The following is a 15217-nucleotide window of genomic DNA, read 5'->3' as shown; positions in this document are numbered from 1 at the left end:
TCCAGAGCCTTTGGCCTGCTGAAACGTGAAAAACCATACCTAGAAAGGCAGTATTTACACCTTGCCGCTTTGCACTTCAGTTCTTGAAAATGAGAAGATACGCACGTGAGCCAAGTCTGGAGAATGTGTGATACCTGCTCAGATCGTGCAACCAGTGACATCGACTGACAGCTCGGCCCCACCTCGTCTCAGCCTCGTCCCAACCTGATAATTCACTTACCTAACCCGAGGTACCTAACAGATTTCAGGTAAGGTGCAAACATTTTTCAGCGCAAGTCCAAGCCCATCCAGATGTACGGACACTCTGTCCCGAGCTCGAGTTGCTGTAGTAACTGCGCGCAAAGTCCCAACGGTGGGCTCACCGCCTCGTTGAACGACATCGGCTGCATCCGTCGTCCACAGGCCTGCTCTGTGTGGAGGCTTGATTGATTGGTTGGGGGAAAGGAGGAAAGTAAGTATTGCTCTCTAGCGGTACAGAAGGAATGGAGGGCAAGGCAGTTTCCGAAAGGTCTTGACCGGTCGTCGTCAATCGGAAATCAGACGCAAAACAGGTTTTCGGTGTCTGTCAGAATGAATAGAGGCAGGATATGATGCATGGCCACTGACAAGCAGCGAAAGCGTCCTCGCTTAACAAACTTATGTTGAGGGTGAGGGCATGCCGTAGTGCTGTGCATAAGAGTAATTTATATTTCCCGGAAAGGGGCTAGTAAACCATTGAACATGAAACAATCTTCGCAACGGGCCAGGGGACCTGTGAACTCATCCAGGACAAGATCATAAATGATGATGAAGATGCTTACAGGAAACAAGACCTTGCGTGATACCAACATTGCCTTCTAAATAGCTTTTTATATATCATTCACAATTTATTAAGTTACTATCGTTTCAAATAATTTCTAAATTTTCAAAGAACATTTTGAATGCCACGTGCTTATCAGCTCCGCGAAGCTAACTACAGCCTTGTACTAATCCACCAATGGTATGTCCTATTGCTGAGGGCCATGACCTGACCTCCCATTAAAACGAACACGCCCATTTCACTGCTGACATTTTCGATAGGGTCCGAGTAGCAGAAAGCGGACTCTAGTCTTCATTTGGAGCTGTGTATGAGACGGTTAATTCCTTTCATGAATAGCGACTGGGGGCTAACCGCGACAATAGTGCCAATGTGGCAAGAATCAGATCAAGATCCAGACAGACCGGTGTCCAACATGCAACCACAGCCGATGCAACACCTGCTCGGTGCAGAAAGTCATGCGGTAACGACGACCTCGATCGCTGGAGTTGGAGAATCCAAGAGTGTGTCGACTTTCTTGTATTGCAGATTTTGCCGAGCTGCGAAAGAGGAGAACCGGCCGTGAGGTGCTCAGCGTCAAACATGTGATTTCAATCTGAACAAAGCTGGTGGTTTATTGGTAGAGTGCCTTGTGTTGGCATTGTAACGGCGTGTGTGTATCGCGTGGGATGGAGCGTTTGTCTTTCAAGGCCAACGGTCTATTTGCATTGCTCGGAGCAGGTGTTGCTTGTACAATAGAAGAGTATTTGAGCAAGAAAAGGCGTCCCATCGAGGAGTTTAACTTGACCTACCTGGGTATTTATAGCTTGGTCATAATATATTTCTTGACCCACGATCTTATTCAGGAAGGACAAGTGTGGGTACTCGTGAGTATACCATAAAAGGAAGTGAAAGCAGTAGCATTGATGCAGTTGGCAAAGGTATTGAGTGCATCAAAGAGAACTGCAGCAGCGTGATGATATATAGAAGAAGGTTCACATGGTGGATTGACGGAAGGTGGACTTGTTGTGCTGCGTCACTGCATGACCAGGCAGGTACGGCCTGACAAGGTAAGGGACGACCCTGAAATCTGGGTTCAGGTCAAAAGGGAACTTGTCCTCCCATGTAGCAACGGATGTGTAAAAATGGCTCGGATAAGAAAGTGCATCTCGAGGTTTGCATCTGCAATTTTGACGGACGAGTTTCATCCGTTGTACGCGGGGTGTAACTCCCATCATGATGTCCATGGGTGGCATACGTGGAAGGATGGATTTGATGTTGACGACTTCGCAAAGAAAGGGATGGTTTGCTCCATACCAAGAACGTAACGCTGGTGAAAACTGGCGTCCATTAAGTCTACTTCGAAACGTGGAGTGTAAGTCCACGTGGATGGCCAGAGAGTCTATTTAGAGGCATCTGAAATGGGTATCCATCTATTGATCACAACTTGGCTTTCTGTGGCTGGCTCTTCTCCGCTTCGAGAGCCTCCGCATATAATCCATCAAGTACATCACGGTACCTCTTGGCGGCGACTGGTCTCTTGAGCTTCAAGGTTGGCGTCAACAACTCATTGTCGATAGTGAAAGGATCGAGTGTCAGGTAAATATTTCTGACCCTCTCGTAGCCAGCAAACTTCTTCTTTCGACCGACTTTGTCTAGATCTTTCAGAACAGCTGCTTTGATCTTGGGTTCGCTGGCAGCTGCTTTGATGGCCACCAAATCCGTCGGCGAGATCTCGCGACCGAGGACCTTGGATGCGAAAACGGCAAATGTATCGGGTTGAACTCCAAAAATAGCAACGAGGAATGTTTGCACGCTGTCTCCGTAGACGAATCCTTGAGCGAGATATGTCAACGATGACAGATAGACACCTTCAATTCTTTCAGGCGAAAGATATTCTCCCTGAGCCAGTTTGAGCACATTCTTCCTTCGATCAATGATTGAGAATCTGCCAAGTTCGTCCACGCTGCAAATGTCACCAGTCTTGAACCAACCGTCCTCGGTAAATGAATTTGCGGTCTCTTCGTCATTTTTGTAATAACCACTGAACACGGATTTACCTCTCAGGAGAAGCTCGCCTCTCGGATGGGGCTTATCTTCGACGGTATAGTCCATGTCTGGAACACTCAAGAGGCAAGCTTCCTGGCAGGGGACCACACCACCAACGCTTGAGACAGTGAAATCATCTACTGGTTGGACGAGAGCAATTGCATAGGTTTCCGTCAGTCCGTAACCTTGCATGGTTCTCGAGGCGAACACCACACGAAGGAAGGCTTGTAGCGATGGATCAAGAGGCGCAGCACCAGATACCATGGTAGTGACACGGTCCAAACCAAAAGCCCCGGCAACTTTCCGGCCCCAAATACGGTCGTAGAACGCATGCTTGAAGGTAGGAGTCGGAGGAGACGCTCCAGGAGTCTTTGGAGCGGGATTGGCGTTGGCAAGTTTGGTCTTGACAATATGTCGACTGAGAGCGCCCTTGAATCCCGGTTGCTCCACTGTCTGTGACTTGATAGCACCTCCGAAGCGGTTGTATAGTCGAGGAACGGAAGCAAATGTGGTCGGGCGAAGCAGCTTCAAATCATCAACTAGCTCAAGAGGGTTACCGTGAAAGTACCCAATCCGACTTCCAGACCAGAGGACTGAATGCTCGAGAAGTCGGCCATAAATATGAGCCAAAGGCAGATAGCTGATTGAAACTCCGTTGTGATCAGTGGGTGAAGCAACAAGCGAAGATGATGTTGCAGCAACAGCGGTCGCGTGCGTCAGCAAGACTCCCTTTGGTGGACCGGTGGTTCCGGACGTATAGTTGATCGTGATGGCATCTGTCGGTCTTGGAGGATTATATGGCCTCTTCAACGAAGCTCCCAACTGTTCCACGGTTTCTAGAGAATAAATCTTGATACCTGCTTCCTTGGCTAGCGAGTCGAGAAGGGCTTGCTTGGACAATTCCGGGGCCTCATTTGTGGCAGGAGCGAGCGAGTCTAGCACAACAAGAGCTTTGAGGTCGGGCAACCGTGATTTCAACTGGAGAAGCACTGGAACGTGCGCCAATGAAGTCACCACGCAGGCCAAGTTTGCATGCCTGATGATGTACTCAGATGTCTCCGGACCTAGGGTATCGTAGAGCGAAACACTGAAGAGCGATTGTGACATGCAAGCCAGATCAGTCAACTGCCATTCGGGTCGGTTTTGACACCACAATCCAACACCATATTGTGTGCCAGTGATGCCCTCTCGTGCGTGGATTTCCACCAGGCCCACACCCAGGTCTGCTCGTCTCTTCTGAACGGTCTCATAGTCAAGCCACTCATAAGGCGCCCAGGCTTTCTTGGCGGAATCGTAGGGTCTGTAGCCCAGGCATGGAGCATGAGGATGTTTCTGTGCGGATGATTCGAACATGTCGTGGCCTGTACGGATGGCCGGGTCGAGTGTCTCGAGAAGTCCATCACGGGACTTGTGGTGTCGGTACACCGGGGTTCGGCCGGGTTGTTCAGAGCCTGAGAGGGTGATGGAGTAGGGTTGGCCTTTGGGAGGAGGTTTGTGATAGTCTTCTGCTGTTTGCAGGAACAAAGGCTTGGAGGAGAGGAGAGAGGGCATGGTGGCGGCGAGGATGGGTGGCAGTTAAGTCAAGGGAGAAAGCAGGAGGAGGACAGGAGAGAAGGGAAAGGAGGGTGAGATAGGAAGTGAGACGGGTCAGAAGAAGAAAGGAAAGGAATCGAGAATGATATTGGATATGGAGTCTTGGAATTTCGCAGAGCAGTGGTTCCATCAGAGAAGCGATGCAGCGAAACGCGCAGATGGCTGTTGTGAGTTAGATCGAGGTCACCAGGACCAGACATGCTGACGCACAGAGACCAGGTGCCTCGGTCTTGGGCTCTTGGACGAAAAAGACTGGGTCCCACAAGATCAAGCATTTTTTCTGGACCAACTTGATGCCAGAATGTCAGTGCAACTTCGGACTCGGAGAGCACTTGGTAAATAAGAACTAACTAGACTGCTAGACCACAACAACCGCGGTCGCGCGCTCCGGGGGCGGAGCTGTGGAACGCGGAGCATCAGCCAGGTTGAGGCAATCCCCCTTCACACCATACTTGGTAGATTTAATCTTGTCTTGTTGCGCGGACACTTGGACTGAGATGCTGCTGCCAATACTTCCAAGACCATTCCAGTGTTATTCTGCGACTCAGAGAAAACACCTGCAAGTGTGAGAATGTAATTGTCCATGTGACCGCGATATGCGGAGGAGGATGAGAAAGAAGAAATCAAGGGTCTGACATGTGAAACTCTTGAGCCCCGATCATCAGTTATAGCCGGGGGCACGCTTGAGCACGCGGGGCCGGGGGCTGCTGAATAACTGAAGCCTCAAGCCTAGGGAAGCCTACGAGTACACAATAAGCCTACCTAACTAAACGCAGATGCTCCAATTGGTCAGGTTAACCGAACGAGTGCCGAACTGCCCAGTCCTCGACGTTGTGCCTGCCAAGCAAGTTGCCCCAAAGAGGTAGGTGTAGGGCAGCATCACTCCCGTCCCGAAACGGGTATTGATTGCTTGGCGAGTTGCATTTGCTGAGATATCAATCAGTGGCTTGAAGTTGTGATATCACAGACCACCATTGCCAACGAGTATTTCACTCTGTCCATCGTCCGATTTCTATTGAGGCTCAGAGTCGCAACAGGCCGCAACTCTCCCACCATGAAGTCACCACTCAGCTTAGTCATATTCGCTGTCGCTCAGTTGCTAACAACGGCTCTGGCGGCTTCACTCCGAGTACAGATTCCTGCCTCTAACCTCATTCCCAATCCGTACACACTGCCTTCATCTACTCATGCTACCTTGACATCTGGTACCGAGCCTCCTCGGAGAGCCCTTTTACGCCGGGGCGATTACTTCGAGTTCTCCAATATCACCACAGCCGGATCCTACCTCTTGGAGGTTCACAGTCGAGACTTTGTATTCGCACCCTACCGCATCGACCTTACGCCTTCGGCGGATCGCTCGGAGAGCGTGATCAGTGGGGCCTGGGAAACATATCGTGGAACGAAATGGGAAGACCGAGGTGTTGCACTCGTCGCAACTCCGACAAAAGATTTGACTCTGAATGTCAAAACAGTATCGGGCAAGAGCTTCTACGAGCAACGCCAAGGTTTCAATCCAATGAGTTTATTGAAGAATCCCATGATTCTGATGGCTGTGGTGGCTCTCGCATTCACCTTTGGAATGCCCAAGCTAATGGAGAACATGGACCCGGAAATGCGAGCGGAGTACGAAGAGATGCAGAAGAAGAGCCCCATGAATAGCGTTACCAAGGCTATGCAAGGTGGTGGTGTTGGCGGCTCTGCTGATGGCTTCGATCTCGCAAGTTACCTCGCCGGATCTGGACGGTCGACAGGCAGCGAGAAAGCCCCTGACAATGTGCGTGAACGCAAACGATGATGAACAGGTGCGGGCGATGAGTGGGCGCCGACCAATCTGGGGCAACGTCTCGTAGCTTTCACAGCACGAACGTGTTATGCAATACTTTTAGACGCGTGGTTGCATTTCAGCTCTGCCTCAATCCAAAAAAGTTCACTCGAGGAATATATCTTCGATCCGGATCCTTCGTTCGGCCATTTCTTATGCAAGCGTCTTGCCCGGCAGCGTTTGGGCGCTTACAACAAAACTGGGCCACGAACCAAAATGAATGGTGCATCCAAGTTCCCCGAACAAAGCTCGGACTATACCTTCCGCAATTCAACACATTGGGCTGCAAGTCGGGCGCGCAAGGGTAAGGTCCCGCGGTGCGAATAGAAACTATGCACCAATTGCCAGAGCCGGGCTGAGGAATCTACTCGTCCTACCGGTAGCCCAGCCATTACTATGCTGGCATATGGGGGCAACGAAGGATATTTTCGAGCCTTGGTTCAGCGATGCAATGTGGTATATCTGTTCACAAGTGTGCTTTTGCACGAGTTCGTAGCACAGCATATATGGAGCAAGAGGGGATGTTTGTACACTAAATCTCCCCATATTCATGAGAGGGCTTCGGCAGTTTCTAGATACCTGATTTTGCGCCAAGGCTGGCAATAAACGTGTTTCGAAAGGCAGATAATCTGACTAGCAATGCGAAGGGTGTCCCGAGTGCAGAGATGCGGCATGAACGATGACGACGACGATGGTGTGGACGTCGTCGATTCCAACGTCTGCGGGCAGACATCAGTCCCCTGTGGCGTGTGATTCTGACCAGTACTGTACTGCACTGGATGCTTGAGCAATGCCCCAACTGCAATTCTTTGCCCAATAACAGAAACATGATTACCTTTCAACTAACAGACGCCCGACTGCATGAGAGTTGAGGATCATTCGAGCCACATGGCACTTATGTTACGGGTTCCAATTCGGACACTGAATGATTTCACCGCAAGGCAACCACTCCGAAAGGTCTCGCCTCCCTTTACTTAACGTCACGGTTGCGCAGCAGCCCATCTCTCTCTATTGGTAGATGCAACAGATGCTGGAGAAGTCACAACAACGCAGACTGTCGGCTTCCAGCTGCTTCGCGTGGCTAGTCCGGCCACCTTGCAGTCAGGCATCCATAGGTGTTAGAAACATTTATAGACCCTACACGCTACTTTTCGCATGAGAAATATGAGCTCGCCGGTACGCACCTCATGCGTGGCGAATCGATCAACCATGGGCAATGCATTTGTTGAGGACCCTCGTCTTGCTAATTCCACAACACCACCCCCATTGCCACAGCCGTCTCTCATCCCAGGCCGCAAATGAAAACGCACGAGTTGTCAAACCCATGTTGGCCTCGCCTCGTCACCCAGGGAGGTCATGGTAAATGGGGCAACTTACAGAGGTCACCTGGCTGACCTAAACCCACCAGGAAGAAGCCAGGAGAATTACAGCATTGGCAGTTACTGCCTGCTTGAAGGGTTGTTGACTTTTGACGCTTACCTGAGAAGTATATTTCCCATGCTGATCGACCTCCTCTCTATTCTTCATATTGACCCACGGTTGATGCCCCCAAAATTTGGCAACGCTACTGTAGCGATGTTCGTCAATGACCAATGACTCCTGATGCGCTACGCTTTGTCAATTGTCAAGTCGTCTCTGAGGTAGCAACAGTCGAAGAAAAAGCCAAGAAGTCATGGACGTTACACGACTTGATAGCGCTTCTACGCGAAGGCCGGGGATTCCATGGCCATCAAAGTACAAAGAAGGACAAGCACTCGATTACACGAACGAGAATCAACACTATGCAAAGTCGCTAACGTACAATGAGGCAGAGGGGGAGACACTTGTTGAAGCATTCATGCCTGATTATCACGACCCCATCGACGTGTGTGATACACAGATAGACAAAGTCGTCCGCTTTTGCAAGCTTGCCAATTTGAAAACCCTGAAAACGACAAACCTGGAGCCTTCTGCCTGGCTGAATGAAGGATACTTCAGCAAAGATGGCCATTGGCATTCAAGGGGGAAAAACGGTCCCCTAACAGCGTATGGCCTGTTCGCAGCACTCAATCAGCCTGTAAGAGACTTTCGCGCCTGTGTTTCTCCGTCGGATCTAAAGAGCTTGACCTGACCATTTCTGTCGCAAAGCGATACCCCCGTGCATTGTCCAGATCAGCCGACCATAACGGAAGATATCTCTCTTTGTCAGCGCCAGGCAGTCCGGAACTGAACGCTGGGCTTACTGTGGACGCAGAGCAACGTTCCATGTATGAAGGCATGTTTAGCAAACTGGGTTCATTTGCTGACATTGTTTGAGATTTGTAACCGATGTGGATCAGTATATCATATATGCGCTCATATCTACTGTATCGGAGAATCAAGCATTTGCGTTGCGTTCAGCGATATCCAGTCATCTTTCGTTCGAAGTTCTCATTAATGCAGCCATCACCACGGTAAGCTCAGCAGGTTACCATTTACTAGGAATATTGTCATTTGGTTGTGGCTGATTTATTGCATCCAGCGGACAGGGCTTTCAAGATTTATTCTGGAGTTCCACTTGCCATACTACACATGGCGATTTTCTGATCTCCCAATACAGGATCGTCGCTATTGTGCAGAACATCCTCTTCGTCATGCCCAAGATGTTTCATTCTTGTGCTGGGACAAGTCCAGACCAAGCAAAGCTTATCTGAGTGCGGCTCAGGTCTCCTGCGTAGTTGCTGGAATAGACGACTGCAGATGGGAAGCTTATTGCTTCGCAGACACCTACTACGATTCTAACGAAAGACGAGAATCTATGTCCAAATATGGCGAAGAAGCAAAAGTGTCGGCGCCATTCTTTGCCGACCCACTCGCCAGGGGCTGTGAGGACGCCAACAAACCTCTTTCAGATGCTCGACTTTATTTTTTACGAGTCTTCTGCATTCGTCTACAGCAAGTGAAAGTTGAATGGCAGACTGTCAAAGAGAATCTTTCCGAAAGTACTCGGAGGTATTTCGAAGTTCGCAACCCACTTCCATTCCCTATCCACATTACTCTCACATCTGACGTGTGTAATTCTTCAAGCACAATGCCGTGTCTTCATCACAGCATCGTCCATCATTGGATGTGTTCCAAGCAGATGTTCAGACCATGCTAGTAAACCTAAGTTATGCCAGATATACGAGGCAACTGTCGAATGATCTTTCTCATACTCTTTCAAACACTATCAACGCAGTCGAAAGATTCTTGGTGGATCATGACACAACGTTTGAAGACCTTTACGAGTGTGAGAATGGTCGACGGTCCTTCTCTGACATTTCAAGGACTTTGCTTGTGCTCCGTGGGCTGAGCGAGAGGCTCGTAGATGTCATTAGGCGATGCGATGATTTTGTCCGAGATGTTAGTCGCACCCTTTATCCTGTAGCTTTACTTACTCATATGCTGACCATTTCGGAATGGACCACTATCTTGAGGTTCACTTCGAATACACGGCGATGGTAGATGGTGGCAGACAAAGACAACTGTCTCAGGAAAATAAAACACTGTCTGGAGTAGTGATTGTAAGCTCTCTCCACGCCATCTGGGAACCATGAGCATGAGCTAACTATTGCCCCCAAGTTGTTCGTGTCTCCAATTGCTTTGACAGCAGGTGTCTTTTCGATGGATCCGACTGTTCTCCCGTTTCTCACTCCCAATCCTTTGTCAATTTTCATCTTGGGTTTCATACTTCTAGCGATAGGACTGCTCTGCACCGGCCACTTGCGACCCATCACAAACAGGGTAAGGAGATTGATACGGTTTACATCAAGCCAGCAGTGATGCCGTGAAATGGTCTCCTCGTTTGAAATTTTGGCTGGCCCAGTCTCCCTACACGCCATGCTCGAAAAGACAATGAATCTGCTGGTACCCACCACCTACGGCTAACCATTCTAGCCTTTTGAAGTCTTCTTGAGTTTCCTAAGATCTTTGGGGGCCTTATAGGACTCACCGAACTTGAACTATTGGTCTGAAGATATCACCAGAGGTAGAGTGGAGTGGCATGGCAGTATACCCTGGATGTGATGGAGCACGCACCTGAGGTAGAGGCAACCCTCAAACTTTTACTTCCGTTCGATGGTTAAATCGGGGTTGCTAGGACTTTGCATAAATAGTGGTTCTACCTGCAAAACTCATTGATGGCCCTGCTTTGTCGCTACCTATCTTGGCAGCAAGGCCTGTCACGAGGATTTGGATACCCGACCGATTGGTATGGATCATGGACTAGGCACTACCATCCACGCCATTGGTCCTCAGTCCAGTCAAGATAAAGAAGAACATTCGGAACCTGATTTCTCCTGCAACTATATGCAGCCACGTCAAGCAACAAAGCATCTCAGTGCCTACAGCGCAGACCAATAGCATGGCACTAGATATCCTTGCTCTTGCGCAGTCACCTGTCATGTTTGAGAGTGCATGTTGTGTGACGCCCTCTATCATGTTTGGTTTCTGCCCGACCCCACGTGGACTATGGCCGGTTTATTCGCCAGGCTTGCGGACATGCGTTGTCAGGTCATGTTCGGAAATAGCTTTGATATTAAGTAGAAGTTATCCACCATTTCAGCCTGGAATCTCTCTCTGCTACATCGCGATTCTCTCAGAGGCCGCCCACCAAGATGGCAACGCTCCTTCGAGAAGGTATCGAAGCTTTACTAGCCAGGCTAGGGGTGGAGGACCCAATCCCGGACATCGAGGGAACGGACATCCAAAGCAATCCTATCGATATCTATTTATCGTACCTTACGGACACCCTCGTCAAGCTCACAGAATGCTCCCCTCAGGTGGCTCATGGCTCGATTCAGTGGCCCAGTGATCTGGGAGATTTGGCAGTGATACTGCCACGACTTCGACTTCAGACACAAAACCCAAAGGCTCTTGCCGTTGAGCTTAAGCAGAAGGTGTGATGCTACCAGGATTCTCCATTTTCGTTCATGGCATCATTCATTGACTCATTGTTTCCTCACTTTAGTTTCCAGGCTCTCATCTCATGGGCCACCCTGTTGATGATGGGATCCACCTTCGATTCTTCTTCTCTGCTCAGATACTTGGTCGGTTACTCTTGCCATACATCATCGATCGAGGTCGATCGTATGGCATCCCAAACATCGCAAACCACACAGACTTGGAGCTTCCTAAGACTGAGCCAAAGAAGATCCTGGTTGAATTCTCATCCCCTAACTTGGGCAAAGAGTTTGATGGTTTGCACCTCAGAAGCACCATTATTGGCGCTTATATTGCTTCGCTATATGAGTCCATGGGCCACGAAGTGACCAGGATGAATTTCCTTGGTGATTGGGGTCAACATATCGGGCTATTAGCAGCAGGATGGTCCAGATTTGGCTCTGAGGATGCATTGACTGCTGACCCACTTCGACATCTGCTCGAGGTTTATACACAGATTGACGAACTCTCCAAAAGCGAGCAAGCAAACTCTCAAGAGCTTCCTAGCGATGGTCAGCTTTCAGGAATTGCTGCAGAGCTCGAAGCAAATGTGACTGCCCTGGACAATGCTGACCCGGGTGCAATGGCTTTGTGGACACGATTCCGTGAATCGTCAATCAAAAGCTATACCGACATTTATGCCCGTATGGACATCAGATTTGACGAATATTCAGGAGAATCGGAGGTCAACCATGCAACCATATCTGAGGTTGAGACCACTTTAGGAGATAAGATCGTCTTCGATGAAACCAAAGGCGGCTGGATTATCGATTTCAGTGTGCATGAGACCAGAGTTTTGAAGAATGGCCATGCAAAGCTTCGGAACCTCCGGGGTTTAACGACTTACCTGCTCAGAGATATTGCTGCCGCCTTGGATCGGAGTCGAAAACATACTTTTCATAAACTCTTTTACGTTGTGTCCGCACGACAAGATTCGCATTTCCAACAACTTTTTGCTGTTCTTGAGCTAATGGGGCAATCAGAGCTTGCTGATCGCTTGCAACACCTCAGTTTCAGCACGGCCAGAGGTCTTGCACCCGAAGAAGGTATCAGTGGTCTTCTGCTTAGTGACATTCTGGACCAATGCCGTACCACAGTTTCAAATTTACAGGCAAATAAACCAGATAGGTTCTCGCATTATCAAGGTCAAGATGTTTTGACACTCTGCGACAAGCTCGGTACCACCTCACTCATGACTCAAGAACTTGCGATCCGGAGAAAAGATGACCTTATTTTTGATATCCCAAATATCGGTAATGTTGAGGAAGAGACTGGTATGAGCTTACAAGACTGTTTCGCAAAAATCAGTGTGAGATTGCAAGGTGTCATTATTGATCAAGAGGGCCTCGAAAAGTCCGATGATGACCTCTTTGAGGATGAGCGCTATGCTGAGATCCTTCGTGTACTGATTCAATTTCCTGTCACCGTCAAATCATCGTTCGAAAAACTAGACTCTTCTCCAATACTCACGCATCTATTCCGCTTAGTTGCATCAGTGGATTACCTTCTAGACGAAGAAGGAGAGTCCGAGGCATCCGGTTCGAATCATAATATCGTCAAGCTTTGCCTTTACCAGGCCGTTCGTCAAGTTCTGGAGAATGGCATGCATTTGATCGGCCTGACCCCGATCGAAATAGCTCCTTTACAAGAGCATTCTGGAATTTTTCCAATCGAACAAGCCACCGAAGTTAATGTTGAGGACTCGACGGCCCTTAGCGAAACTCGTACTACACCACCCACAGAGATAGTCAATATCCAAGAAGAGAATGCCACCGGGGCAGCACCCGAGCCAGATGAGCCCTCGACGCAGGGCGACGCTGGAGCAGCGATAGTGCCAGCCGAAGAATCCACAACTGCCCTGGACCCGGCTACAAGCTCACCAGTGGAAAGAGCTTCGAATGTTGCAGAGCCACAGACCACAGGAGGGACAGATGCAGAAATGACTCCGACCGTTGCCACACAGTGTGAAGTGAACCCTCCAGATGAGGCACCTCCAGCTACAGAGGCTATCACTGAAGCTGCGGACCATGTCCAGACACAGAACCCCGAGACCTCGCCCCCAGCAGCTCCCGGGGACGACACCAAAGCTCTTGCAGCAAATGATGCTCCTGAAAATGAAACACCGACTACCGCTCCTACTGAGGGCGAAACCACCACATCCGAGGTCATCGAGCATGAGGCTCTCAATCCTCCAGATTACGCACACTGTGACCCCCTAGCCTCGGCTGAGGATAATCACCATCTTAAGATGCCTGAACATGTGGCTTCAATTGAAGCACACTGAATGCACGCCCTTTGCTAGCCAGCTCACCCGCTCTAGATGCACGAAGTGGCTAGGGTTTCGGGACTAGATTGCCTGTGCGCTCAGATGTATTCCTATGAGAGACGGCGGCGGGTTAGGCAACGAGTTCGGCAAGTGTTACTGATTGATAGGCGAGGTCAGGCGTGCGCGTGCGTCCACAGTGTTGGGTATCTAGTTAGGTACCTAGGTCGCTTTGTACACTAATCTACAATTCTGCCCAAGCGGCCCGTTGGACTATTACTTCCAATAACCTCATGAATGCGAATATCGCAGTAGTGTCTCTCCATTACAGCCAAATCCCATTTTTCAACGTTCGACATAGATGGGTACTGTTTTAGGCACCCTTATCCAACCAGGATGTCAAGCTCAATTCCTGCATGATCGACTGATCAAATGATTCATCGCCTCGTTGATGCAACATGCGTCCTTTGGGATTAGCAGAAGGCAGCCAACACAACACCAAGTCATGCATGTATGTCCCACCACCCTCCCCAGAATGCCTCCCTAGATGGTGATGCTCTCAACCACTCAGACAGAAGTCGGCTCGTAGGGGTCGCGGTCTATTGGCTGCCTTACCTGCGAGGCTTCCCGATTGGGTAGACAGGTATGGCTGGCTGCGAGATGGCATGTATGTGTTGTTTAATCCATGGGATTTCTTGGGGATTGGGATGTCGTTGTGATAGTGGGGGTATCGACGGATAATCCGGTGGTGGGTTCGGGCTAAACTGTGGACGATCCATGGCTGCCCAACTAGCGAGTTTTGACCACATCTAACTACAGGTTTACCAGGCTGGTTCACTCGACTTTCAGCCTCACTCACTGGCTGGGTTGACTGGTGAGGCCTGCTTCGCGCGATTGTTACGGATATCCAAAAGGATTTCTTAATACCTCGGTTGTTATCTGGGTGACACAGTCAAAGTGTCTGATTGACTGGAGTCGAGCGTCTGAAGCCGAGAAGCATAGAAGGCTTTCCATTCGGGCATCAGACGAATGTATCACCATGCACGGCATGAAATACCAGTCACGCCATGGGGGAGTCCATAAGCCTCGGGCGTACCGATTAGTATCACCCATCTCTGGTATCTCGCTTACCTGCAATTTCATGCCGAGCGTCCTGTCGGACTCTCTTTACGTGGCAGTTGGCCATTCACGACTTAGCGTCATGCCTGAGTCCACGAACCACATGTATAGGTGTGGCTCGTCATATCCGTGTCTGTTGCTGTACATGGCTTCCCCAGAAAAAGACGCATGGGTGAAGATGTTTGGATGACTGCCGAAACCTTCCACCCAGTGAGATTGGTTGTTAGTTCTAGATGGGTAGGAACCCCGTTGGCGGTCACCGCTCTGCTGTTTGACGGTGTGGGCTTTGGGCAGCAATGTACACCTGATGGACAAATTGATTCTGACATTGTCCATGTTCGAAACCCCTTCATGCTCTCTGCCCCCGTCGTCGTTGGTTGATAAAACCACAACAAAACACCGGTCTCGCGAGCAGTCTCTCTCTCTGGGACTGACAGGGACAGGGTGCCGTGATTTCGCTACCCCAGCTGTGTTCTGGAGGTCGAGGGCACCGCATATCCCGTGTTTTCATATGCTTAACTTGTGGTGCAGAATAGATGGCGGATGTGGCAGCCTCATTACTAGGTCATGTCTGCTCTGTGGCTGGTCACTGGTACATACGGAGATGTACCTCTTGCGTCTGAAGGAGGGATAGGATGGGTGGTGCATGGATACGGAA

General features: G+C 49.7%; 3 protein-coding genes across 3 annotated transcripts; 2 read left to right on the top strand and 1 right to left on the bottom strand.

Annotated features, from left to right (window-relative positions):
* Positions 1–2215: 2215 nt before the first annotated feature.
* Positions 2216–4375, bottom strand: LTR84_012114 (uncharacterized protein; the record flags this gene model as incomplete). The annotated part of the gene is made up of 1 exon (XM_064855638.1): positions 2216–4375. One exon carries the CDS (start codon positions 4373–4375, stop codon positions 2216–2218), a length of 2160 nt encoding a protein of 719 aa, XP_064708298.1.
* Positions 4376–5471: 1096 nt separating this feature from the next.
* On the top strand, positions 5472–6212 carry LTR84_012113 (uncharacterized protein; the record flags this gene model as incomplete). The annotated part of the gene is made up of 1 exon (XM_064855637.1): positions 5472–6212. The coding sequence occupies one exon, from the start codon at positions 5472–5474 to the stop codon at positions 6210–6212; it is 741 nt and encodes a 246-aa protein (XP_064708297.1).
* Positions 6213–10852: 4640 nt separating this feature from the next.
* On the top strand, positions 10853–13461 carry LTR84_012112 (uncharacterized protein; the record flags this gene model as incomplete). The annotated part of the gene is made up of 2 exons (XM_064855636.1): positions 10853–11134; positions 11206–13461. The coding sequence occupies 2 exons, from the start codon at positions 10853–10855 to the stop codon at positions 13459–13461; spliced, it is 2538 nt and encodes an 845-aa protein (XP_064708296.1).
* Between the last annotated feature and the right edge of the window lie 1756 nt (positions 13462–15217).

Source organism: Exophiala bonariae, assembly GCF_035927105.1.
Source record: "Exophiala bonariae strain CCFEE 5792 chromosome Unknown scaffold_7, whole genome shotgun sequence".
Classification (NCBI taxonomy): Eukaryota; Fungi; Ascomycota; class Eurotiomycetes; order Chaetothyriales; family Herpotrichiellaceae; genus Exophiala; species Exophiala bonariae.
The sequence above is the reverse complement of the archived record's forward strand: the minus strand, read 5'-3'. Positions and strand labels throughout refer to the sequence as shown.